General features: G+C 40.9%; 1 protein-coding gene across 2 annotated transcripts in view; it reads right to left on the bottom strand.

Annotated features, from left to right (window-relative positions):
- nkain2 (sodium/potassium transporting ATPase interacting 2) overlaps positions 1–27,422 on the bottom strand; it is a 107,760-nt gene that overhangs the window by 36,910 nt on the left and 43,428 nt on the right. For both annotated transcript variants that reach the window (XM_087852130.1, XM_006793088.2), the window contains 2 exons: positions 17,973–18,110; positions 15,769–15,849 (listed from right to left, as the gene is read on the bottom strand). In XM_087852130.1, coding sequence (XP_087708256.1) covers positions 15,769–15,849; positions 17,973–18,110 — 219 coding nt within the window. The remainder of the gene's footprint in view (positions 1–15,768; positions 15,850–17,972; positions 18,111–27,422) is intronic.

The following is a 27,422-nucleotide window of genomic DNA, read 5'->3' as shown; positions in this document are numbered from 1 at the left end:
TGGCATCCTCTCAGACATCGATTTTAGCCATTAATCTTGCTTGTTATATTCAACATGGAATATTTAGACACTTTAAGAAAAGTTTTATTTTAGTTTATTGTTTTGGACCTTGTGAGAATCTGATGAGAAAATTGATACCATTCCTATATCTGTATGTTAAATATGAGCCTGCAGCCAAGGTGTGGTTAAGGGGGGCCAGGGGGGGCCACTGCCCCTGGCCATCAAAATTTCAATGTCCCCCCTGCTGTCTCCCCAAAAAAAGAGGTCAGCAGTGAGGTTCTGGAAGTAAAAATCCCATTAATATTCTCCAAAAGGGCTTTTAATTATGAGCCACATGTCGACCATCAAAACCATATTTACTATAAGCTATCACGTTATGAATTGATAGTATGCGTGTGACATCAATCATTTTATTCACAGTGCTACAGAAAACAACTACTCTACCTAATCCTGAAATAAAACAGTGACCTCTCTAATTGGCTATGTTGGCTGTTCAAACCCACAAAGAGCAGGTCGCTTTTGTGAAACTCCAGAAACAGCCCGAGCGGTGACTCTAGTCAGGCTCGAAGCGCAATACCACATCCATAACTAAGCTATATTTTAGTACACATAAGGGCCACTGCGTTACTGTACACACACAAACACAAAAAAAAAATAAATCCAAAGATATTACAACACAGTATTATCATTAACCATAAAAAACACTGATGATAAAAATGATTCAATCAGAGAAGGGTGGAAGTCGTTCGCTTTGGACTATTTGCAATTCATTATGTGACCAAGTGTGACCAGTTCTTTCACCAATAAAAGTAACTACAAATGCTGTCTTGTACCTTTCGTTTTTAAAAAAATTTCCATTATTTTATTTATTGACTTTTTTCCCCAAATCAAATATTTTTCTACTCATGATTCACCCCACAGCTGGTTAGCTTGGTTCAAGGCTACAAACTCTTTATATAAAAGATTTTCTGAAACGTCAGTAGAAAAAAATATGAATGAATAATTCTTTAACTAGTGGATGTCAGTCTGAGCTCTACTGTACTGTAATATTAATGCAATCGTGGGTGGAAATGAGAGGGAGGGGGTCTAGCTCTCCTTATACCTCATTGTAAAGTCCATTACTCCATTACATTTTTTTTTAGTGTATGCTGGTTCTTGTACTGGTTCCTGTAGCAAGAAGAAGGTTAACTAGCTTAGCAATGAGCAACAGCTAGCCTAGCTAGTCTGAGCTAAGAAAACCCACCTTACAAAATCTCTAAGTTAATAAATGTTAACAGGAAATATGTATTAGTGAGCTTTAAGTTTTCATATGTATTTTAATATTTCTTTAGAAGGAACCAAGATAACTGTTTTCCCTCAGTTTTACGCGTACATGCTAACCTAAGCTAATCACCTAAAAAAAAAAAATCAACTATACTAAAGCAAAGCCATTATGAAATTATGTGGTAATACTCCTGCAAAATAAACAAACAAATAAACAAAAAAGAGACTTTTCTGTTTTCTCTTTTTTCTATTGAGCCCTGTTTCAGGATTTTGTGCATGTGTATCACAAAGGTTACAGCATTTCTAATATAGCTCGGCCCCAGACTGGGACTAATAATAAAAAGCGTATTATCCCCTTTGTATTCATCCAGCTGCAGTGAGCTCTCTCAACAAGGCTCCACCACCACAGGAAGAGAAAATGTGACACATTAGAGATTAAGCTCATTTTTCCAAACCCATAAATAATGCAGATATTAAGACTTGTAGAGTTCACAACCTGTTCAACACGCTGGGAGACGAAAAAAAAAAAGATTACTCCACGTTCACCAGTAGAACACAAAACAATTAAATTGCAGCCTGCACTGGCATTGATGTATTGAACTTGAGGAATTTATTTATCAGTGCACTATTTAACCCAGTAAAAAGATGAAGCTGCAGCTCCAAAATAATCTTGAGATCTGTGTGGTGATGAATGGGCTGTTTGGCTTGCAAGCCTAAACAAAACCCCATGGCTGAAGCTGTATTAATATTTCTAACCCAGTGTGTGTCTGTGTGCATGTACAAAGCACCATTCTGGTTGTTCTTAGTCACCCTATATCGTTCCTTCTCTCTTCCTGTCTCTCATCCCGCTCTCTCTCTGGCACACACACATGCAATAGCACATACAGTCTATAATTTCCAGTGTTCTAGTTAAGGATCATGCACTCATGCTCTCAGGTTTTTGTCTCTGACTGTGGGCTAGTGCCGCTTCAATGAACCAGATCTGTTTTTTCCACCACCTTCCTCTCCACCTCTACTTTTCTCCTTCTGCCTCCGCTCTTCACTCCAACCCCCTCCCACACCTTCGGTCTTTCTCAATTTCCCCTCAATTTCCCACCTTCATATTTTCCTTTGTCTTCATTTCCCAAGAGATAAAAGGGGGGGGACCATTCAGAGTGGTCGTTCCTCTGATGGTCTTACAGTTAACAGGGGAAGAGTGCTGCCATTGTGACATGAAACTACAGAGACTATTTCAACGACTCGAATAACAACACATGCAATCAGGCAAAAATTACATTTTATATTTTTCACATGTTCAACTAAAAAAAACAAAAGAAAAGGAAGGAAAAGTATAAGCCTTTAAAATGAATTTTGAATACCTTAGAGTCAGTTCTTACCAAAATCGATGTGTTGCTGACAGTATATTTTGTTTTTATTCATACAGCATGTTGAATTTCCAGTTTAATAAATGTGCCTACTTATTTCTTCTAAGTTAATCAGAAAATTATCATATGGCTGGCTGGATGGATGATCGGCAGAAAGAGATGAGGGTGAAAGTAGTAGATTTTTCCCATTTGTACCCCAAGCAATAATAGATTGTATCACAAATGCAAATATCTCATCAGACAATCACATGGAAGAAACTTAATGCATCCCTTTATGACCACGGTGTACCCATCTTCTGATAGCTGTTTCCAGCTCATCTCAAACTGGTTTCTTGAACGTGACACCGAGTCACACTCAAATGTCCTCCACAGTCACCAGATCTCAGTCCAATAAAACCTTTTTGGGATGTGGTTGAATAGGAGATTTTTGGATGCAGCAAATGTGTGACACCATAATACCAACATGGGCCATGTTGGCAATGTTTCCAGCATATTCTTAGAACAATGCTACAAGCAAGTTTGGCAATTATGAAGGCAAGAAGGGGTTAAACCAGGTACTAGCAATGTGTGGTTAGTAAAGAGTCTGGTGAGTGTATATTAGTTTATAGCTACCTTATAGCTTTCTAGTCTAAACATACCATACTAGCTCCAGCAGTTTTGTAGCAAATAAAAAGGTTTAACAGTCTAACAGACAAACCAGTCACCCAGACAGTCAGTCGGCTCAGCAGGCCACCACAAAGATCAGCAGATCATCACACTAAAGGGCAGAAAATCAGTGATGGGACGATATTAGCTTTATTCTCTCTAAAGTCAATTTTTCACTCTATTTAACTGAACCTCACTCTGTGGCTGTATCCACTTTTCTGTCATTTTCTCTCACTGTGTCTCTCTCTCTGTTATTTCACACCAACATAATCAGTCACTGTGCATCTCCCTGCCTTGTTTTGCCATAATTTCCCACGGGTGTTAGATGAGGCCTTAACCCATAATGCTTGAAGCGCTTTTCTCCTATCAGATTGGATGGGGTTTTGGGGGAATTGTTTGTGTGTGAGTGTGCTGGGGGGTAGATAGTGATGAGGTCTGTTCCAGATCATAACCCTGACCTTAACCATACCAAACCTATTACCATTTCTAATCAAATGCCTCAACAAAGTCACTCTAACCTCTTCAATCTCTCAGATCGGTGGGCCAATTATAGTGCTTCTACCCCAGGTGGAATCCATAATTTCATGAAAGGGAGGGGCTGCTAAGAGAAGCATGCAGCGAGTAAACTATTTCATCCAGCCACACCTTAAGGAATAATTCAGAATCCTGTCAGAGCTTTATACTTGTGAATTCCAAAACAAAGAAGAAAAAAAAAAGAGAAAGAAACCCTAAACAATATTTTCACACGGAAACAGAACAGTTGAATTGTTAAAGCTGCGCTAATCATTATTCGTATATTAAGAAATGATCAAATTGCTGTGTGAGAAGTGAAAAAGTGTTACTTGTAAAGAAGAATGCAAAAATTCCATGCAAATTCTGCATATCCCATGGACTGTAAGGGGCTCGTTTTGGCTCTTACAAGGCCATGCACAATATCTGACTCTTTAAAGTGAAACATAACCAGATTTCTCACATATATTTAAGACGACGTCCCCTGTCAAACCAAGTCAAAGCATCTACTGATCTCAGTTAGTCCTGAGATTCATGTTATTTGAATTTTTTTAACAACACCCGATAAAATTAATTACTTTTAAAAATGTGTGACTTTGGCTCTGATGCAGCCCCCACACTTTCTCTGAAGCCACCATTCGGTGGTCTCAGGCAACATCCCACCCACACAACTTGGTTGCATGTCACAAGTAATAGTCAACACTGAAGGCTGCTGTGCCACAGAGGGGCTCATTTGCAGACTAGAGCCTCTCTGGTGTGCAAGCAGAGGTATGTTTTGAAGGTAAAAAACAGATATTAGAGAGGTTGCAAAAAAACCCAAAAAACCCAACAAAACCCCACTGCAATGCTTTAACATGAACTTGCCATTAGCAGCAAAACCTTATGAGCTATACTTATGATGTTTCCCAGTACAAGTGAAAGCTTACAAATAACACACTTTATGCACTTCCTACTGATAAAAGAGTAATGGTATGTTTGCATAGACATATGGGTAACTAAAGCAAATTTCAGTGAGCGCGTTTATTTTAATCGTGGCTCAAGAGTTGGCAGTTCGTCTTGTAATCAGAAGGTTGCCGGTTCGAGCCCCGGCTCCGACAGTCTTGGTCGTTGTGTCCTTGGGCAAGACACTTCACCCATTCCCTACTAGTGGTGGTGGTCAGTGTCTGGCAGCCTCGCCTCTGTCAGTGCACCCCAGGGCAGCTGTGGCTACAATGTAGCTGCCATCACCAGTGTGTGTGAATGTGTGGATGACTGAATGTAGTGTAAAGCACTTTGGGGTCCATAGGGACTAAGTAAAGCGCTATACAAATACAGGCCTTTTTTTTGTTGTTGTTAATAACTTGTCATATTCTGATTTCAGGATGTTGATTGGCAGAAAATAAAAATGGCTTCGGACTTCAATTCAATTCAATTTAATTCAATTGAGAGATTAGAGCATGCCGTATGCACTAAAGGTACTGCGCTGCGCTGGTTTGAATCATATCTTTCGTATAGACTCCAATTTGTTCATGTAACTGGACAGGAACTATGGGGTTCCACAGGGCTCCGTGCTCGGACCAATTCCGTTTACAGTATATATGCATCTATTAGGCAGTATCATTAGAAAGCATAGTATACATTTTCACTGCTATGGAGATGATACCCGACTTTATCTATGCTTGAGGAGGAGAAGAGAGAAGAGGGATTTGAAATTTAAATCTGGATTTAACAGGGAGCCAGTAAAGACAAGGCAATATGGGAAAAATATGCTCTCTCATTCTCATCCCTGTCCATACTCTCACTGCAGAATTTTGGATTAATCGAAGGTTTTTCAGGGCGTTTTCAGGACATCCTGATAATAATGACTTACAGTAGTCCAGTCTACAAGTCATAAACCCATGAAATAGTTTTTCAGTATCACTCTGGTGCAAGGTGTTTCTCATTTTTGAGATACTGTATAAATGCAGAAAGCAGTCCTACATAGATGCTAAATATGCACACTGAAGGACATATCCTGGTCAAAAACAACTCCAAAATTCCATCTCGGAGGTACTGCCATCCAGATACATTCCTAATCCCGATGGACTGATAATCTAAGTAGGAAAAATGTGTTCTGCTTTCTTGGTTGTGAGCATGTTATGATAAGAAGTACACTGTAAATTACAAGTTGAAGGCTAGGCAGATTAGCAGTTTAGCATTTACAGTGAAATCAAACTCTATCGCTAACACAGTTGAGCTAAATACATTAAGACTTGAAAGTAACACAAGCTGCCATCCGGGCCCTGGGACAAGTTTGACTGCAGCAGGCAAGTCAATCAAATCCATTATCTACTGTGGCATTAAGCCAATCTGTGCTCTGGTCATTTCACATGAAACTGTACAGTAAAAACGAGTAACAATCAAATGGAATCACCAGTAATAATAGCTCAGGGCTCAAGCAATAGAATTGGTGGGGTAGAAATGTCCCACTAGAGATGTGTTGAATGGGGAAGGGGGAAAAAAAGCAATTTTATTCCACAATTTCAACAAATGCATCCATTGATCAAACACAGACGGGGCAGATGGATTCGTCAGTGACTCAGGGTGGATGTTTTAACTAGAACGCCTATGATTAAATGTGTGGGGATCCCCTCATTCATCGTCTCAATGCAACTATTAGCATAGAAACTGGAAACCTGTTTTCAACTTTCTTCAGCAATGAATTGGGTGGCTTGGAGTTTGATTTACTGTCATATTTCTACTGCAATTCATCCCGGAGTAAAAAGCCCACCGCATGCTGACAACAGGCGCATCTGATGTTAATATGAAATTGATATGAAAGCCACATTTGATTTTTTTTTCTTCTTTCTTTCCTGCTCCTCTGTTAGATAAGCGATCCTATCTTGTTAAGAGGTTTTGTTGAACCAACTTTTTCCGTGTTTCGACTTCTTTTTTCCCCCTTGTCCCCGCTTCACCTCTTTTTCCCCGTTGAAAGACACGCGTTGATTCACTTGTGGCTTCATCTCGCAGCACATCATCGTCTTCTACAGCTCTTATCACACTTTCTCATGCCTCATCCTCTCAGTCTCTCTCTTCACCCCCGATGCCTCGCTTTTCTTCTTTTCGTCACCAAAACTTTTGGCCTTCTTTAATTTTTTTCCCTCCGCACGTTTTATTTTGTCGCTGCTTCACTGTGTATGTGGAAATCAAAACGTTTTAAGGCAGTCTGGATTTAGTCCATGCACATAAACAAATATGCATCCCTCGTGCACACACACTTTCACAAATTTAAAAAGCATGCAGGACACCCTCCCACACAGCACCCCCTCCCCACCACGACCACCAATAAATGACTGACAGTTGGTGCGTGTGCAGTTCTACGAGCCCCTATCTGTGCGTTGCCCAGGGGGGTGGCTGCATCTTTTATATGACACAGTGGACTTTTCTGACACTTAGCTGTCTGAGAGTGTGCATGCATATGTGTGAGAGCGTGAATATGCGAGTGTGCGTTCGCAACATGGTGACAGTTCTCTCTCTCTCTCTCTCTCTCCCTCCACAGGCTCCCCTCCAAAACTGTCAGGGATGCCACATCAGAAATCTTTTTAAAGATTAATTTTATGGCATTGCTGCTATATTAGATAGTGCAGCAGCGAGTGACAGGAAGGATGGGACTGTGACAGACTGATATATGGTATGAATCTTGGGCTTAAACTCAAATTACTGTCAAGACAGGATGTACACCTTATCTTGCCTCTGGGGCTCCACGGGGGCCTCGTGGAAGGCAAAGATACACGTTAGATAGAAAGTTTTATCAAACACAAATGTTAGAAAAGCCAAAAAAAGAAGGCTTCACAGAAAGGCAGACACAGTTATTTAGCAGAAATTTAAACATAAACAAATATAAACTGTCTGCTTATAATACGCAATTCTAATACATCTGAAAATCAGCTTGTATAAAGCGAAAACATCCATAGGCGTGTTGTTCTAGGATTTTCTAGACAAAAACCTGCCTCGTGCTGACATATGTTAGCAGACATGCATCAGTGTACTGTGTGTCTACTTGGAAGCAGCGTCTAAAATTAACTGTTTGACTCAGCAGTCAATAGAAGAATAAAAAAATCATCTGCCTGTGTCTTTTTTTAGCTCAATAAAGTAATTTTTTTCAGCCTTGTTTGTGTCACATTCGGATTTATTTCAGTACACTGATTTTAGATAACCAAATATCTAGTTGAATATTAACATAAAAAGAGGCTAGAGTGAAATTATTTCAATATTCATTCATTAGTACAAGCATTAATAGAACCAAAGACATGTGGATCTCAAAATTCTACTTATCTGTTTTTTATGTGCCATGTAGATAGAGCCTAACACTACATGCCTAACACGCCGACTCTGGCAAAAAGTAATTAAGTCACTGAAGATTAAAGTGACAGGCTGTTCATGCATCTGTTTGTCTACTTAGGTTTCTCATTGCTCAAGAGTTGTCTGCCATATTGGATGTGATACAACAACTGTTTGCTAGTGGAAAATGTGTATTACCCAACTAGCTTGCTGTGTTTCCTGGATGTTGCTAGCTGTTGCTGGGTGAAACTGGTTGCAAAAATGGTGCTGCACCGAAAAACCTGGTTGCTAGCAGATAACCACGGTTTTCGTATTTGTCAGTAAATATTTGTTAACTACTAGATGAATAAGTGCGATGCAAACTAGAGATGGCGAAGTAAAAGTTGTGCCTCAGCTCTTATGCTGCAGCCAGTGTGTTTTCGAATGGTGCCACTTTATTTTGCAGGTGAATGGTCTCTATGCCCATTTTGTGTTGCACTCTTCAAAGTTTCAGTACAACTCAGAGATAGCATTTGTGGTTTTTGCCACTTATTTGGAGAATACATATTTTTTTCCTAGCCACAGATGGTTGCCACGGCATTACCGCCAGGTCTGTAGGCCTGTGTGACTCAAACTTTAGCAGTCATCTCCCTACAACTGTCATCCACCTCCACCATACACTTGCATCCAGTTGGGGAATACTCATTTTTCCAATTACATCCAATGGTTGCCAGATGGCTGCAGACCAGTCTCTGAATGAGTAGTGCCTTATTTACTTGATCCTACGTTGTCACCATGATTGTCACATGTCCAACATGGCGGACGAGTTAATGTCATGTGGTTAGTACTCACTTGCCTGTGAAACCTCAACACATTTGCACTGTTTGCCTGCAACAAACAATCCTGATGCAGGCAAACAGCCAGGCATTATTTTACACAATGCAAAATGTCAAGTTCTGAAAGCAGCTTCCTTCTGTGACCGGTGCCAAATTATAATGGCTGCTCTGCCATTATAATTTGATCTAATTCCTAAGTCCAGTAACAAATAATTCATTCTACATTTTAAGAATCTCTTTACACCAATATTTTAAAAAGAATAATATTGTTTAACCCTAACCCTAAAAAAATCTGGGCATGTCCCCAATTAGCTCACATAAGTCTAAGGCTACAGGTTAAGATGTACTGTGTGAATATCCCACTTCTTTGCATCTGATTGGCTAATATTCACTGCTTGGCTATGTTTATGGCTAAACGGTTAGGGCTGGTAAAAAAGCCAAACTCTATCACAGAAAGAAGAGCACAGTAGCATCACCCCTGTTAATGACATCGTCCTAGCGTTTTGTTAGTGTGGCAAAGACAACCTTTTGAAATTTACTCAAAGAATCGGAAAACGTACCCCACCTGGTCCTCGCAGGTGTTAATTTTAGACCCTGTCTGGAGGATAAAAGGCATATCCACTAGGGACAGATCATTATTGCACATTGAGTTTTCCTTACAGTGTTTTGCCACATGTACTTGGGATATATCCCAATATACCCCCGTATACCACCATCTAATATAATCTAATATTAGATTGTATTAAATGTACTTGCTACTATTGGTCAGAATGGATAAAGACCATCATTGGCTTGATTGCTCACACACTGAAACAGATACCTGTAGAGTCATGTAATATGCAACCGTTGCCGTCTCTAGATTCATGAAAGATCAAGGAAGGTCAGCTTTGGTAAACATAAATGAGAAGACTTAGAGGACGTTCAGTTTAGTTAAATAAAAAGGAGAATTTGTAATGTAGTATCAGTGCTTCCCATAGGCCTGAAAAATAAAGCTAACATATCAAAGGAGGCAAACTGAAGTTTCTCTCAGTGCCAATTGAGGTTGGTTCCAAAAGGGAGTCAATGCCCATAGACTCCATTTTAAAATGGCCAACTTTACAGCATTAAAATATATTTACAGCCCGCAAAAAAAAAAGAAAAAAAAGAAAAAAAAGAAAAAAAAATCATTTTCTCATCTCGCAGCAACTCTGAGTGGGGTCATCCACCTGGATAATTGAGTTAGGCAGCCTATCAGCATCTGCTAGGCCTCATCCACTCTTCACTGTGTGTGTGCTGCTGGAGCATTTTTAATGGATTGTCTGGCTAATATTATGGCTTGTTGTGCAGAACAGACCATCCAAAAAGTGTCTACTTTGGATTTACTGGGGGAAATACTAGTATTTTATCAGTCTGTTACTTTAGCCAATAACATGGCACTCCACTCTTTAAGTTCATAAAGTTTGGCTTCAAAAAGCCAGCATAGCAGTAACATCTCAGTGATTCCTAGCATTATACGAGGCACAGCATTGATTTTAATGAAACAAACACGCTGGATACACCTGCATTTCCATTAAATATGGGTAACCTCAATCTGCTGATGAAATCTATGTGATACTGTTGAAATCTCCAGAAGAAGAGAATAAGCCAGCTGTCAACCGCTGTTCCCATCGTTAATAAAAAAAACCTGTCAAGCTCAAAATTCAGGAATAAAAAAAAGTGAGTTCCCTCCAACTTTGATTTACGGGCTTGCTGTGTGTTTGTGTGTGCATGTCTGTAAGCGTGGGACAATGTCAGTGAGTCATCGCTGACGTGCACCATGCTCGCACAATGTCCTGTTAGCTCTCAGTGTCATGATGTCTCATCAAACCCACTTTGCCGTAATCTCAGTCATGATAATGATCTGCCTGTTCTTTCAGCGTCTGTCCATCTGGTTGCCTGGTTTTAGGACGTCAAACTGAGCTGACAAACACTGACACCGCCCACCCCCCACCCCCATCCACCCCAACCCCTCAGTGTCTCTCCTACTTTTCTACTCACTTTCATGGGGGTTTACTTTCCTTATCAAGAAGAAATGTCATGGGCGTTTGGCAAATGCCATACCTTTACAGGCCTAATATTTCTGACTTTTCCTGCTGTTGTACTACAAAACACCAAGAATATTTGCAGTTAGCAGAACATCAAACAGCCTGTGTGCCGTGCACCGCATGGTTAAAATGAAATCTGTCATCATGGAAGGAATTGAGAAGATTCGATGCCTTTGCCTGCAATATTTCCCCTAGTTTAAAACATATCATGCAGAAAAAAATATATAAAATGAAGGCAGGCCCCTAAGCGCTCACTTATTTCCCTGATAGGCTGATAAACGTACAATCTGCATATCAAGTCTTTTAATGGTTAAACCTGAGTGTTGGGCTGAAAAAAATGACATCAAAGCTACATAACAAATCCAAGTGTCAGTGATAACATAGCGTAAATCAAAGGACTGTCACCCTCATTCATTTCCAGATGCCAGATGGCTTTTATGAAGAAAAATGCAGCGTGTCACAATCAGTTTTGTCCCGTGACCCCGCAGTAATGGTGTGAGTGTATAAAGTAATGGGCTGTACACAAATCCCTGCCCTGTATAGTCCACTAATAGGAGCGCCTTCTCATCAGGGCCACGTTTCCCCGTGTCTCTACAAAAGAAATTTGAAGGAGGATGGGGAATGAAGAACGAGGCGAGAGATGAAGATGTGCGAGACAGAAGAGGGGCATGGGACTTTGGAAAGCAACTTGAAAAAGACTTGATTATAGGGTGAGCAGAGGGAGAGGAGGGATGACTTACATGGAGACAGAGAGAGTGAGGCGCAGGAGGAGGGAGAGAGAGAGACTGAGCGAGAGAGCGGCATTGAGAAGCAAATGAGAGAGAGAGTTTCAAAGAAATTTCATTTATATCATGGCATTCTTGAAGCGCGTGCCAACCTCACCCTTATCAAATACCGACAAGTGGCAGCGTGATACATAAATAGAGGCAGCAGGAAAAGAACATGTCACGATGATACTCATCTCACTCTCTGGTAAATATACTTTACACACCATGTATTATTGATACACTCGTATTCGAATCCGAGCCTGAAGTCTGTTTTCGCTGGGCTGTCATGATAATATATCAACTTTTATCAGCTGCTGGTTGGGATCCAATTAAATCTGGCGCTAACATCCAGTTTCCCTCAGGGTGAGTAAACCGGAGAGTGTTATAGACCAGGAAGCCCACAGTTGACCAGCTAAAAGGTCAGCTGGGACTCCTCTACATGTGGAACTGGTTATTCTACACACCTGCAATCCACTTTGCAACCCACCTTCATCTCCAGCCTTTATATATAAAGGCAGGGAGGTGCATTGCCTGCTCTGAGGCCATTTACACAAAGCATGAATTTCTGAGTTTTTAGGATGTGAACTTCTCCTTTAACGCAGCGGTCCCCAACCTTTTTTGCCAGTTAAACCAGTACAATACCAAAAAACAGAAAATTTATTCATAACACACGAGAAAAGACCCAGGGAAACCGAGTTAACGATAAAAACGATGTTTTAAAAAAAGGATAAAAACCGGTAAAAACCCTGAAAACCATAGATTTTACACCCAAGCCTCAACTCTCGCGGCCCAGTACCGGCCCGTGAGTCGCCCGTAGGTTGGGGACTGCTGCTGTAACGTATATACACACCAAAAGTCAGCACCAAGCTATCAAACCAGCATCAGAAACAAGACGAGCTGGTTCTGATGTTTCTAAACAACAGAAAGAAAAACTGAGATTCTGGGTTCATCTAATCCTCCCGAGAGGTAAGAAGCAGGGAGAATTTCATGGTTTGGTCCAGGAGTTGAAGTTATATCAGAGCTGCTTTTGTACATATTTCAGGGTAATTTAAGCTCTTTGGCAGAGTTGGGACCACATCTGAGGAGGCAGAGAAATCATTTCAAAGCTGACTGACCCTTACCTGCGTCTAGCTGTGTCTGAAATAAAACAGTATTATATTACTATTTGTATATTCAGTACCGATGAGTGTTTTGAGATACGAGCGCACTTGTTGCCAAATGCAGTGATCTGATTGGTCAAATCTGTTTATTTGCATCTGAAAATCTTTAAAAATCAAGCTTAATCTTAAAAAACAAAATGCAGCACGCCTGCATTAAAGATAGATGAGTCTGAAAAATATTTTTAACATACAATATATTTGTACAGATTTAGAGTTAATGCAGAAGGGATGAGAGGGTCCAAAACAGAACCATACCAATATATATCAGTATAGATGGAAGTATCCAAGTTAAATAGCTTTGGGGATTCATTGGTTGCTGGAAGTTGAGAGAAGTTTATGTTGGGACCTGCTCACTTCAAGTCACTGAGCATAATTTACCTCCCACTGTTCACCACATCGCTGCAAATCACTTCCAGTGTTTAAAGCTGTTCTAAGATCTTAATTTTGTAAAACTTTTGAGGCCTGTTGCCAAATTTGTTGTTATTCTGGCGTTGACTACCACTCACAATGCGGGGTTACAGTTTCCTTATGTTTTAAACTGGATGTGTACACCTGTGGAAACAATATCAGACTTGTACTTGTTTTACATGTGGACCAGAATAATAATAGCCCTCAGGTCAGAAATTAAGCCTCGGAACGGTTGGTGATGGATTTATATCTCACACTGTATAACAGCTGGTGGAGCCGATCGGAGGAGAAGCGGGACTTTGTGGTTTTCTCTGCTACGGTAACTGGGTCAAGGAGGATGTGTCCTTGAGGCACAAACTGTTCTGGTCATAAAAACAAAGCTGTTTAGCATCTGGTTTGTGTGTGCTTCTGTACGATTGGTCAGCGGGTAATTGATGACGGTATTGCTAATTAACTGGCTGCTTTGCCCTCATTAGAAACCAGATGTGTTGATTTTGGTCAGGAGAGCTAGAGCCTTTTAAATTACTTTATCTTACAGAACACAGACTAATAATTTTAACCCAAAGAAAAGTGATCCACATTATTTTGCTGTGCCATTTCCGCATGTTTCTACCTTCCACTCTATCCGTTTAAAATGACAGACTTGCTCGTTTTTCCCGTGTGATAAAAACGAAACCCAAACAGTAGTCCCCTGTTCTCTCAGTCTCAGTGGTTTCTGTTAAAACTAGGCCATGGGGATATTGAGAGGTATATACCAATCAGCCACTGACCCACTGTCGAATGCGGTGAATAAAATTTATCGCCCAGCTATTTGGATTTCTAAACAGAGGGCAGATTTTAGACAACTTTCAACTCAAAATTGAAATGTGTAAAAAAGGCTGAGAGTGTAGACTGTGCGTCTGCGTGGGAAGAGCAGAAACGGTATGAGTATATGCAACAAGTACCAGATATAAAAGAAATTGTACTCCCAAATATCATTAATTGATTGATGAATGACTGATGGAAAAACCAATAAGATGTAGATTAGAACAGATTAAGACAGATGGTATGAGGCGGCTGTAACCGCAGTCCTGTGTCAGATATAAACTGATAGCAAGCATGTTGTGAAACTGTCCAATAAAATAAGTAAATTACAGAGAAGTGAGGCAATATTTTTTCCCAACAGCCACACACCCGAGTGTGTAATCAGCAATAATCAGCACTCACATCAACTGATTTCTTCAGTTTATGGAAGCACTGATTAGCCTTAATAAATCATCAAATCTGATAAAATACATTTAAATCAACAAATTTGGAGTTTAGATAAGGCTAACTTTTGAAAAACACATCAAAAAGAATTTGAAAACCCGTCAGTCATCTCTAATATTTCTTAGTGCATAATAGCAACAGAGTGATTTTAAAATCAAACCAATGACGGCTGAAAGGAAATAATTTCACTACAATGCAATGTTCCACTAAGAAATCGATGGTCTTGACATTCATGTACATTTTGCTTTGGCACATACCACCAATCTCACCACTGTTGCACTCAAAGTACCCCAACACTCCATATAGCAGTGCTCCCCAATGGCCGCTGCCTTCCGCTAGCAGGACGATATATTCTGGCAAACCACAGAAAAAGCTCAGCAACAGCTCAAGAAACATAACAAACCATCCAGCCTCGCCAGACCCCAATCGATCAATCAGTCAACCAAGCATCTACAAAATGCACTGGAACAAGCCCGATCCGCAGAGGCCAAAATCCATATTTCACAAGACCCAAAGGGTGCCAGAGACTGCAGGACATCCCCAGAAGAATTACAACTAGCTTGGTGGCACAAGGGGAACCAACGTACATGTAATGGCAGACGGTTTTAAAGTTGATTAAACCCTCACAAATAATCGACTTATTTAGTGAGTTAATTCTTTTCTGCATATTTGTGTGACTCATATAGCATGCTGGGAGTAAACAAAGCCATATCTAAATGCAAAAAATAAAATAAAATCAATAATAATAATAATGAAGTTCCCTACACCACTTGAATGTGTGTTATCAGATTTATATCCATATTTTGCAATGGTGCTCCCTCCCCTCTACGTGATGTTTGAGAGGTGCTTCATCAGAGGCAGAAGTTTAACCAAGGTCCCGATGGTGATCGTCTCTGCTGAGACCCGGGACAGCAGTACAGTGCTGAATTTCAGTCATATGCTCAGCCCAAGGTCAACCCTTTCTCCTTCAGGTTGAGGGATTTTGGCTTAATGCATTTTCATGGGACTGCGTTCAAACTTTGTGAACAAGTAAACAAGTTTGAGAGCACGTTACCCAAATGAACAGTGTGGCTCAAGTCACTGTGTCTAACCTGTGTGTATAACACAATATATATTAAACTTGCGGGCAACTTGAACTTGTTTAGAGAATCAATGCATTGCTAGTTTGGGCCTTTTTTTGTGTTAACGCTGGCACATGAAGACTTGACAATGAAAAATGTTCTTACTCTGGACAGGTCTCCAACCTCCAGGTAAAAACAGATGATGAAAACGTTCCAGGTCATCCAGACTACGAGCCAGGCTGCATACTGCGGAGAAACAGGCAGAGAGATACGCAGAGAGGAAAGTGAGATGCCGACAAGACTTGACAAGCCTTTGTTAGAGAATTTAAAATGCATCTTCGTGTCTTGCATTGGGACTGGGTGAGACGGAGAGAAAGACAGAGGGAGGCTTCACTTTTGATGTCGTTGAGATGCAACGAAACAGAAACAACGGCAAATAGTACAACTGATCACCTGAATCAAACCAGACAGGAAGAGAAAATGGATAGCGGTGTTGTGTGTATGTGTTTGTGCAAGTTATAAGAAAGCGAGAATGATTTTACAAGCTTTGATACAACTTTCAGTCTCTTTCATTAAATGAATCTTCTTACTAAACCTTGTGTGTCTACTTGAAGGTCTTCTGATTGGATTAACACAATGTGGCAATGTGAAGGGGAGCTTTGCACTAATCTGCTAATTCCTCCTCAAAAGTTCTTCCTACTCCCACTCTGTTCACACCATCTTTTTACATATATATGTATATATATATATGTGTATATATATATATATATATATATATATATATATATATATATATATATATATATATATATATATATAAATTTTTTTTTTTTTTTTTTTTTACAATAATGCATTTTTTAAAATATATATACCGATCAGCCACATCACCACCTCTAACCTATTAGAGCGTGAACATGGGACCTCTGGAGTCTGATGGCACCAGGATTCTGGTATAGACTGGTTGGAGCTGCTTTACATTTGGCTTCTGTCTACATCCCACAGAAGCTTGATTAGACTGGGATCTTGGGAGTGTGCAGGCTCTGATAATGCCTTAGGTCCTTGGGCTCTTTGGTTTAAAAAAAAAGTTTTGCTAGCAATGTTCCAGGTTTTTGATTTGCTATTCCATTAAAGGGGAGAAAACCCAGGAGTAGTCTAAAAGCCAGAAAAATTAGGTTAAAATTGGTCCATACAAATAGATTTTATGTATTTAATGTCTGTTTAAATCCATTATTCAAACTCTTTAATGATCAAATTGTATTTTAAATCCCTTAAAAACACGTCTGCAACACGGCGGTACAGTCACATGGGAAACAAAGTGTTCACTGTGGAGTCCTGTGAAAAACGAATTACACTCCATAATTCTAGCTTGTAGAAGCACCTTTAGCAGCAATAAGTTGAAGTAATTGTTTTATGTATGACTTCATCAGTCTCTCACACTGTTGTGAGGGAAATTTTGGACCACTCTTCTTTACAACATTGCTCGAGTGCCTTGAGGTTTGCGAGCATTCATCTATGCACTCCTCACTTAAATTTCTGCCACAGCATTTCAATCACTTTAACTCGTACTAGGGCACTGCAGCACCTTGATTCGTTTTTTCTTCAGCAGTTCCATAGTAGATGTGCTGCTGTGCTTGGGATCATTGTCCTGTTTCGTGACCCAATTTGGCCAAGCTTTCCAGACGTCTTGTGGTTTGTTCAGATGTAGCTTTTCAAACCTAAGCTGTACTGTCATGTTCTTTTCAGAGAGAAGAGGCTTTCTCCTGGAAACCCTGCCAAACAAGCCAAACTTGTTCAGTCTTTTTCTAATTGTACTGTCATGAACTTTAACATTTAACATGCTAACTGAGGCCTGTAGAGTAGGCTTTTCACTTCCTGTGAGCTTTTCACCATGAGCTGAATTTGCTGGGATCCACCTGGGATATTTCCCTGTGAAAACTCTGTTTCACCGAAATGCACGTGTCAAAATAACATCAACGTGAATGCCTGGAAGCAGATTTCCCAGCAACACTTTACATTGTGATGAGATGATCAGAGTTATTCACTCAAACTGTCAATTTTAATGTAGTGGCTCATCGGTATATAAAATAAATACAGTACATGGTCTTCCATCAATCTTGCATCCACCAGCAGATGTGTTTTTTATTAATTATTAATGCAAACTGTTTAAATTTTCTCTGTTATCCATTCAAGTGGATTTTATAGTGCATCCATCCTTTATAGTGTATGAATGAAGTTTTTTACTGTCCCAAACTTTTTTTTAACGAAAGGTTGTGAAAACATCAAACATACTACTTAAATAAGTTATGAAGCTTTAAAAAAGAGAGAGAGCAGAGTATAAGTAAAATGCTTGTTTTGAGTGCAAAACTCACCCCAGTGACATATCTCGGCCTGAACTGAATGGTGCCAAAAAGGCCCAGGATGACAACAATGATGTGCAGGAAGTTGGTCAGGATGGGAGCCCACTGGTATCCCAGGAAATCTATCACCTGGCGCTCCAGCACACTGACCTGATAGAAAAAAGAAGCAAAGGAGTGAGATTAGACGCAAGAAAACAAAGGCGTGTTTTCTGTAAAACATTTGACTGTTAAAGGTAAACTACAACTCTAGTTATAGCTTTGCAGTATGGTACACCTCTACCAACCACGATGGCTTTTCAATTAAAAAAAAAGGTATTAAGTGTATTTATGTTTGGGAAATGCACTGTAGACACGACACTAGTGATCCTTCACCCACAGAAAGCCACAAATTCTAAAACACAGATGCTTTACAAGCATCTTGAACCCCAGCAGGACCTATTAATCACCACAGTTTGTAGTCTCATCAATCAGTCTTCTGACCATATGGTCATGACCTTTGTTCCCAAGTAATGGTGTTGGAGTTGTGTTTTTACACAATGTTATGATGTCACATTGAAGATGATGCCCTTCTGGATCTAAATGATCCGACTTAGTGTTTTCACTCGTCTGGACATTTGAGAGAAAATTGTGTCATTAATCCTTGAAAAACTTCCAAAAACATGTTTTATAAGCCCACAGTGAGCTTGCCCCTTGACCGCCACGCTCAGATCCGTTCATTCTTGAGTCCAAGTCAACATTTGTGCCAGATGTAATTAAATCCCTTGCAGCTGCTCCTGAAATATCGCTTTCACGAGACAGCAACGGACATGAGATTACTGGGACCTTGGTCTTTTGACCTTTGACCACAAAAATCTAATCAGTTCACCTCTGAGTCCAAAGTGAGCGTCTGTGCCACACTGCGAGAAACCAGTTTAAAGCTTTCAAAAGGACAGCTTGGCATAGAGATCAGCACCGTTTTTCCTAATTATCGCAGACATGCTGTGAAACCTCAAACAAGTGGTCGACCAACAGAAAATTAATCATTAGTCATTAATCATGGCTAACTCCCTCAAATGTAAGGATTTGCTGTGGTTCTTTGTTAAATGCAGAAAACAATTTTGCAGATGAATCGCAGCCTAACTCTGACGTAATATTTGAACTAACGATGGCTGTTTTTTTTTTGTTTTTTTAATTCAGCCCTTTTCTTCAATCAGCTGATTTTTCTGTCTTCTTTACACATATTTATTTGGGGCTCTTAATGATGAACTCACTGATGGGTCTGCTGCGGTTAGAGAGGTCGTTTATCATAATAACAAATATAAAATGCTTTGTCATAATGAAGTAAACTGTAATCAGTTATACATGCATTACTGTTAAGCTCCCAGGGCTGTGTGTGTGTGTGTGTGTGTGTGTGTGTGTGTGTGTGTGTGTGTGTGTGTGTGTGTGTGTGTGTGTGTGTGTGTGTGTGTGGTAGAGCCAGTGAGTCTGGGGGGTGAGGGTTATTATCATTCAGTCACTGTAGGCTCATGCTGAGATAGTTAATGAAGTTAGCACAGCGTATGATATGGCACTGCTAAATATATTAACGCACACAGACAAAGACAGGGACAGGGAGATGGTGAGGGGGGAACAAAGAGAGAGCATGAGACAAAGAAAAGGTGTGCACTAAAAAGAAATAAGAAAAAAAATATAACGTGAAAGCTAAGGATGCCATTATTAGCTTCATTTAGTGCAAATGAGACTGATATTTACTGTTCTACGCTCTCAGCTAGAAGAGATTACACATCATCGACTTACATATCAAATCAAGGGCTTCATTACCAGCCATGACTGTGTAGCTGGTATTGTTTTCAGCTTATGAGGCTGCCTGTCTGTGAGTGTCTCTCATTTAAATGAATACTGTAGCAGGAGGTAACACAAAGGTGGTCTGTCTGCACAGATTTTGTCAAGATAGCATTGCAGCCCTGCAAAATACTGTCCCGAATCATTATGGGTGTGTCGTTGAGTTTAAAATGAACTTTGTTTACACCTGCTATCTTCTCACACACATGCAGGCAAATTTCTGGACGGCTGAGTTCAGAGTGCCCTAAAGGTAAGCCATACGGCAGCACTACAGACAAAGCTAGAGACCGTGTTGAGCTGGGATCACACCAGCAGCGAAGCCTGGGTGTTCTTGGACACAAACCCATTATGAAAATATTACATGTTTGTACATAAACTAAAGGTGTAGTGTAATGGTTTACGCATTTGCCTAGCAAGCGAAAGATCCCCAGACGTGACACCAATCTCTTTGGGGTTGCATCAAACAGGGCATGTGCTGTAAAAAGAAATCTGCCAAATGAAACATGTAGACCTGCTGTCTGTGGTAATCCATGTGAATAACAAAGCAGCTGAAAGGTATCTGATACAGGATATTTAATATAAGCATTAAAAATACAAATGATTGTGTAACCATGGTTGTTTGTTTGGTGTTAATGTTCTAGCGCTAGCGTGAGGCTATGAACCCATCGTGGTACATTTTTGGCTGCACTAAAAGCCTCTTTTGAAATATACTTTGGTCAATCTCAGATCATCTCAGTCCCTTGTACTTTTGAAAAGCTGAAAAAGAGCAACACAAATGGGAAACGTAAAAATGTTTGCCTTTAAAGTAAAAGCTGTGATTCAATTGTGTTCCAAAAGTTTTACTTTGAAGGCACTTTTTGCAGTTTCTTTAAAACTTAGCAAGTAGTTGGGAAGTTTTTTGGTACAACATCAACCTAGCATCTGCCACCATCCTCCCATAAATGCTCGCCAACCAGTTGTTTTTTCCGTGGTTGCCAGGGGTTACTGACTGATAGGCCTGTGTAAACGCAGCTTTAAGCAATAACTTACAATAACAATGACCAAATCCTCATTTTTTCCTAGCAACCTCATTGGTTGCCAGGTGGTCGCCAACTTGTCTCTAGGCCTGCGTGAGGACTAACCTAATTGGTAAACACAAGTAATCAAATTTCAACTAAACATTAAAGCATCATAGTTCTTTTGACTCTTTCAAGCTGATTTTATATTTGTAAAACTGTAGCAGAAGGCTGGTCACTGGTCATTGTTATTTTATATCTATATATAAATAAAAGCATATTTAATACACTATAAATCCCAAAGTTTACACTCAATATTTAACATAAAGTAGGGCTGATGGGCACTGGAGGAAGTCCTGCACAGATGGGAACATCCCAACAGTACCAGGCACGCTGTCATGACTACAACCGTAACAGTGCATAAACTTCACCAATCAGACCGTCGTTTTACAGATGAGTTACTGAATGTGAGAGCTACACGGAAAAGGAAGGTGTATGAATGAGTGTGCGGCGTGCTGACATATGTGCATCCATCCATGTGTGGGTTTCTGTGTCAGGGCAGGTCTGCTGTGCTTGCACTTGACAGCACCTGCTGTTATTGGACACACTGGGCTCAGATGGCTCAACAATGTGTGTGTGTGTGTGTGTGTGTGAGTGAGAGTGAGAGAAAGACTGTGCTTCTCTGTGTGAGTGCCTTTATGTTTGGATAGACTCTCCCTCTCTCTTTCTTTGTGTATCTGTATTATGTAAAAGTGTGTCCTCCCATTGACAATTATATAGTGGTACAATTGTGTCTCTCTCACAAGCAGGCACACACAACCATACAGACCATTATAAAAAGTCAGAGGCCTCCCTGCCTATTATAGAGGCCTCTTGGGGCCCCTCTTTCATCACCAATAATATAAACAGTCTTCTCTCCAGCTGGGACACACACACACACACACACACACACACACACACACACACAAGTAAGAGAAGTCACAGAAAGGAGTATCCAGTGGAGAAAATCTGAGAAATGAAGTAAAGAATTTCTATAGTTTAACTGTCAGTCATTTTAAAAAAAAAAAGATGCCGGGGTTTATTGCTCTAACCCGGGTTCATATAGGAACCAATGAAAGGAATATTCAAATTCAGACCATCTGTTCGTGCACTGCTCTCGTCTTTTCATGTGAAACTCTCATTACATGTCTCAGCTGCAAAACAACTAACATCAGCTGCCCCAGTAGATCGTCCTTTGTAATTCACTTCTTCAATTCTCCTGACAGAAAGGAGACACGTAAGCACCCCCCCCTCACCTCCCTACCCTCCTAACGCCTGCATCCTTTTTCATGAATCGTATGACAGAAGAAACAGTTTGAGTTTCTTCTGCTTTTCAACAACTTTAACTCTGGGGGAAGGGAGATGAAGAGCTGTGCATAGGAGCCTCGCTCCCAGCAGCGGTTTATGGCCTGCATGTAAGCAGATATGGCAGTTTTGTGATACGTGCAGCTGATGAAAGCTTCAGTGGTGTGCAGGTGGAGCTCCAAGCTGGCTAGCCGGGTCCTTTGGGATTAGATGCAGCTCGCTTTGATGCTGCTGACAGATTTGGACATTTCAGAGCCAATGCTTAGGCCAGGGATGCATGCACACTAGGGTTATTTTAATTGCTGTACATATGTACTGTAAATCTGCAGGTGGACACAGCAAATTACTCTCGATATGTTCTGGTCTAGCACATAAGAATACTTGGAGCTCTGGAGAGCCAATGCTTGCATCTGTGAATGCGTGGAAAATAAAGTGGGTACTCCATTTCTCTGTTTAACAATGGTTCGCAAAACACAGAAAACAACTTTATATTCAGCCTTCTGTCAATCTATCTAATGCCAGCTCAAATTCCCTCAGGGACCAAGAATGTTTATTCCACCTACTGTTTTGTTAGCATAGACTGATGCTGGTGCTCTTCCTGGCATCAGCTTCCCAAATGCAGACGGAGTCTAAGTAGAGCTACAGTGAATCTATCACTCCCCTGCTATCCATTTACGTGGAGAGAGGCCAAATTCCTGAAAAAAATAAAATAGATTCTGGGCTGCGTTTAAAGGGAAAGTAATCTAACTGCCAAAGTAACAAAGACCAATCACCTGCTTGTCTCAAACAATGATTTGAAGCTTTGCAAAAAACTTGATTTTTATTTGTTACCAAGCTGCAGGAGGTGAAAGGGGGCATCGACAGCAGTTTTCCACAAACGACACGGTGACCTCTGTTGCCGGCTAATTTACTCTCCTGTCGTTGATTAGCGCCGTTAATGAAACTCTGTCAGTTACACACACACACACACACACACACACACACACACACTGGGGTGCAAAACCATCATAGCGTTTCGAACATTTAGGTTTTAGTGGTGAGTAAAGATACCCAACCTGCAACACTATCCATGTATCCAGGTTACTCCAGGCCAGTGGTAACTGTGCATATTTAAAGTGTCAGAAATAATAAACGTGTGGATTTTTATTGTTGCTTTTGTAGGCAGGTTATTTGTGGCTGATGTGATTAACACTACGGGCAGAAAGGTGCAACATTTGACAGTCACAGCAAATCTGTAGAACGATTGGCAGCGGCTGTTCTTAACTTGATTATGCAATTGAATGTTTAAAAAAATGTGACATTTGGTTGGGAAAACTAATGATTGATTGTGTAAAAAAAGCAGGAATACTGCCAGCCGCCTGGTCTCTGGAGACGCACAGAATGTAAAGCAAGGTTTCTGCAATAAAGGTTCATAGGTTGAGAGCTGCTGGGAAGTCTGGGTAAAGTCCAGAAAAGTGTGTGGTGTTGCTGAACGCATCGTACTGCTGCTAATGAATGATGATGAACAAATATCAGCTGAACAACTGAGTAAAACTGAATGGTGCCCACTCTTTTACATGTATAAACAGAGGTTATTGTATACTGGACTAATCCCATACACTCGCTAAGTGTTAAGCTAAAAATAAATGAATGAAATAAATAAATAAATCCCAATGCTTTGTTAAAAGTATTGAGATTTGCTAATAGTGCTTCTGACAGAGTCTGCCAGACATATGATTTTTAAGACAGATACCATTATTTCGTGATTTGAAAATCAAATATTCTTTCAGACACATGACACATAAACAAATTTCCCTAATATTTACTATGTTTAGTTATTTATTCGCTCATTTACGCTCTGCCCGACTACCCGCTGGTTTTCGTGTTTCGGGCGTTCCAAACACGGGTGTTGTAAATAGGGACATGTAGAGTGCCCTTTGTTGGACAAACGATGGCAACGTCAACATTTGCAACATGGCTAAAGGAAGTTTCTCACAATTCATTTTTTTTCCTTTTTAATTTTTAATTTATCGGCTGTTACAAATGCTGACATGGATCAGCAAATAGCTAGTATCGGTCAATAGTACTGGCTGCCGACATATCTAGTAGAAGTAAATATGCCTTTTGTTGAATTGTTTATCTCTCTTGTGACCATAACGTTCTATTCAAATTGTCTTCCATTTCTTTTCTTTAGTTACTTTTTTAGTGAATTAACTTAACTATCTGTTTGGTAAGCTAAGCCTGGCAAACTGGAGATGGACTGAAAAAACCCATGAGGTAAGGTGACACAAGCAAAGCATATCTGCTAAAATATCTATTCACTAGCTGGACCCACGTCCTCATTTTAGGTTTGGAAGCATTTTTAGTAGATAAAGGCGAATGGCTTAATCAAGAAATGAGCTGCTGTTTGGGGCAGGCCTCGATGGGGACTGGGAGTGGCTCCCAGGCCTGGCAGATCCCCATGTACTAAATAGAAGCGAAGAAGTGAAAGGATTGAAAAGGGGAGGGAGGGCGAGGCACATAAATGAGAACAAACAGCTTGTAGAACTGGGGGGTGTCATATATAGATAAGACTCGGAAGGGGCGTGTTTTGAGGCGTGGTCCCGCTCCTGATATTCATAAATTTATCTCCAACAAAGATGTATTCCAACACAGTCTCATAGCAGGGGAATGAGTATAAAAATGGCTGTAATGCCTGAGCAATACATGCACAGGTTTTGTAACACCCCTTGAATTAAAGCTGAAAATCTGCACTTCAATCACGTATTGACTAACTGATTTAAACTCATCTGTGGTGGTGTACAGAGGCAAGTCTACAAAGGTTGTGTCTGTGTCCAACAAATTGTGGAGCTAATGATGCCATCAACGTAGTTTCCATCTTCAAATATTTAACTAGTTCAGCCTTATTGATCATATTTAGGTTAAAACACAGCTTATTCAGCTTTGTTCTCACTCTTCATCTATGCTATGAGCTCAGTTGACTTTAGTTCTTGTTGCTTTAGTTTTTACACTATGCAACACCACCCACTTAACATTCAGCCATCCAACTACTGACTAACACACTTCGTGAAGTCAAATATGTTTTTGCTTCTCTTTGGTTAATAAATTGGTAAAAGCTTTGCCTCTCCCATTATTTGTCATGCCACATGGGGGTGGAGCACGAAACACGCATCAGCAGGAAAAGTGTGTGTGCCGGATGGTTGTGGTTCTTGACGATGCTGTGCGTGTTCCTCTGGGAGTGCTGGTGGAGGATAGTGACGTGGCGTCAGCAACTTATCGATGGTGCAGCTGTGCAAAGATGCCACACTTCCTCAGCCTCCTCGGAAAACAGACCCACTCCTGATGATGTCATACGCATACGGCGACTGTGGGGTGTGGGGGTCCCCGCTATGTGCACACAGTGAAACATGAAACTGCTGACCCTTTTAACCTCAACAAAGCCAGTGTGGATAGTGGAAGGTTTCCACCCCTCTGCTGTTTTCTGCAGTTCATTTGTGCTGCAAATTGTTTCTGCCACACACACACACGCGCACACACACACACTCGTACACACACGCAACACGGTGATGCAGATGCAGTGAGGGCAAAGACGCACCGAAATACTTCAGGAATAGATTAGCAGCAGAAAGAAATATGAAGCTGATGAAAGGGACAGCAGAGAGGCAGAGCAGGAAAGGGTCTTTGGTGAGGTGGAAAGAGTTGGGTCTATTTGATGATGAATGATAGATGGAAATCAAAGAATGAGCCTCGCTGCAGACAGGAGGACATCTGCACTGCGTGACTATTATGAGACACTGCAGAGCGACGAGTGTCTTTTATCTTAAACACAAGACGAAGAGAAAGAGAGAGAATGAGACAGTGAAGGATGGAGAGAGGGATCTGATGAGAGAGCATGAGGAGATGGAGAGGTGATTAGGATCCCACTGTTACTGAGCAAAGAGATGAGTGGCACTGGGTGAGAGAAATGAAAATGTCTCCATTCCTCCTTCCTCACCGTCTTTCCTTTCCCGACCTCCCTTTCCTTGCTCTCATCTCCTCATTTCCTCCCATCCTTTTCCTTTTCTCATCATCATCTCCCCGCCTTCTTCCTTCCTTCATCTCTCCTGCATATTTAATATGTATTCATCTGCTAACAGATCTGTTATGTCACAAAACTGCAAATTACCTCATCTGCCTCCTCCCTCTTTTCCCCCCCATTACCTCACTACCTCCCACTTCCGTGCTCGCTTCCCATATTCTCTCCACCGTCTCCCTCTCTGTCCTCCGTCACCTCGTGAAGTTTTTCCTTCCTGTCCCGCCTGCTCGACTCCTCCACCCTCACCTCCTTGCTCTCTCGGCTCTTTGGCTGACAGTTTTCGCTTGGTTGTGTGACCTTTAAAAAACTGCTGATCAAATTCTGCCGCTCATCCCATTAGGAACGACAGCGAGGGAAGGAAAGCAGAGATGAAGGGGAGGAGATCGGGTCAGATGGGCTGTGGTGAGGCAACAAGAAGAAGCTGGAGAACGAGCTGGCAGAGAGGAGAGGCAGTATGGAAAGCAGCAGGGATGGAGCAGAGAGAAAAATAAACAGGCAGAGAAAAAAATGTGTGAAAATGCCCAAAAACATCATATATGAGTCACGCAGGGAGCATCACGACAATCACAAACACAGTGAAACAAATACGTCCTTTTTTATTCTTCACACAACTTTCCTTTTCTGTTTCTCTAATCACCCCAAACTTATTTTTGCAATAAACCTCAGAAGCATTCGTGGTTTTACTGTTAACTTAATTAAGGCCGCCTGCCTGCGCAGTGCCCTACTGTGTACAGCAAAAGCAATCTCCCATCGATTCGGTTCGCACAACGATCAATTCATCTCCATTGGAGGCTATTAGGGACCATTTGTGGCTACTTAGAGCTCGGAGAGAGAGAGAGAGAGAAGACGGCGGGGAAAGGTGGAGCGAGCAGAGGAGAAGGAAAAAGATGAAAGGATGTCGTGATCCGAGGAAAGGGAGGGAGAGCAAAAGAGTGGAAGAGGAGGAAAGAAAGAGGAAGGGGAAAGGAGCCGTGATGGAAAGAGACAATGATGATCACAGGTGAAAATCTCTATTAAATATCCAATTTCCTCCATTCAGGCCTACTCATTGTCATCACAGCTGTTCAGTTATAGCTGTAATAGCCATAATATCCTTAGTCACTCAGCCATACACGGACTATGCACTACTCCAAGTGGAAGTCCCACTTGAATTAACACTGCAGGATGGCCATAGTCATAAGCCATGCCGCTTTAGTGGAAACAGGCGCTGGAAAAACATACCTGTGACTCACACAGGTGACGTGTTGC

Source organism: Neolamprologus brichardi, chromosome 15, assembly GCF_056152115.1.
Source record: "Neolamprologus brichardi isolate AB-2024 chromosome 15, ASM5615211v1, whole genome shotgun sequence".
In the NCBI taxonomy this organism is placed as follows: domain Eukaryota; kingdom Metazoa; phylum Chordata; class Actinopteri; order Cichliformes; family Cichlidae; genus Neolamprologus; species Neolamprologus brichardi.
This window is presented reverse-complemented; position numbering and strand designations above follow the sequence as displayed.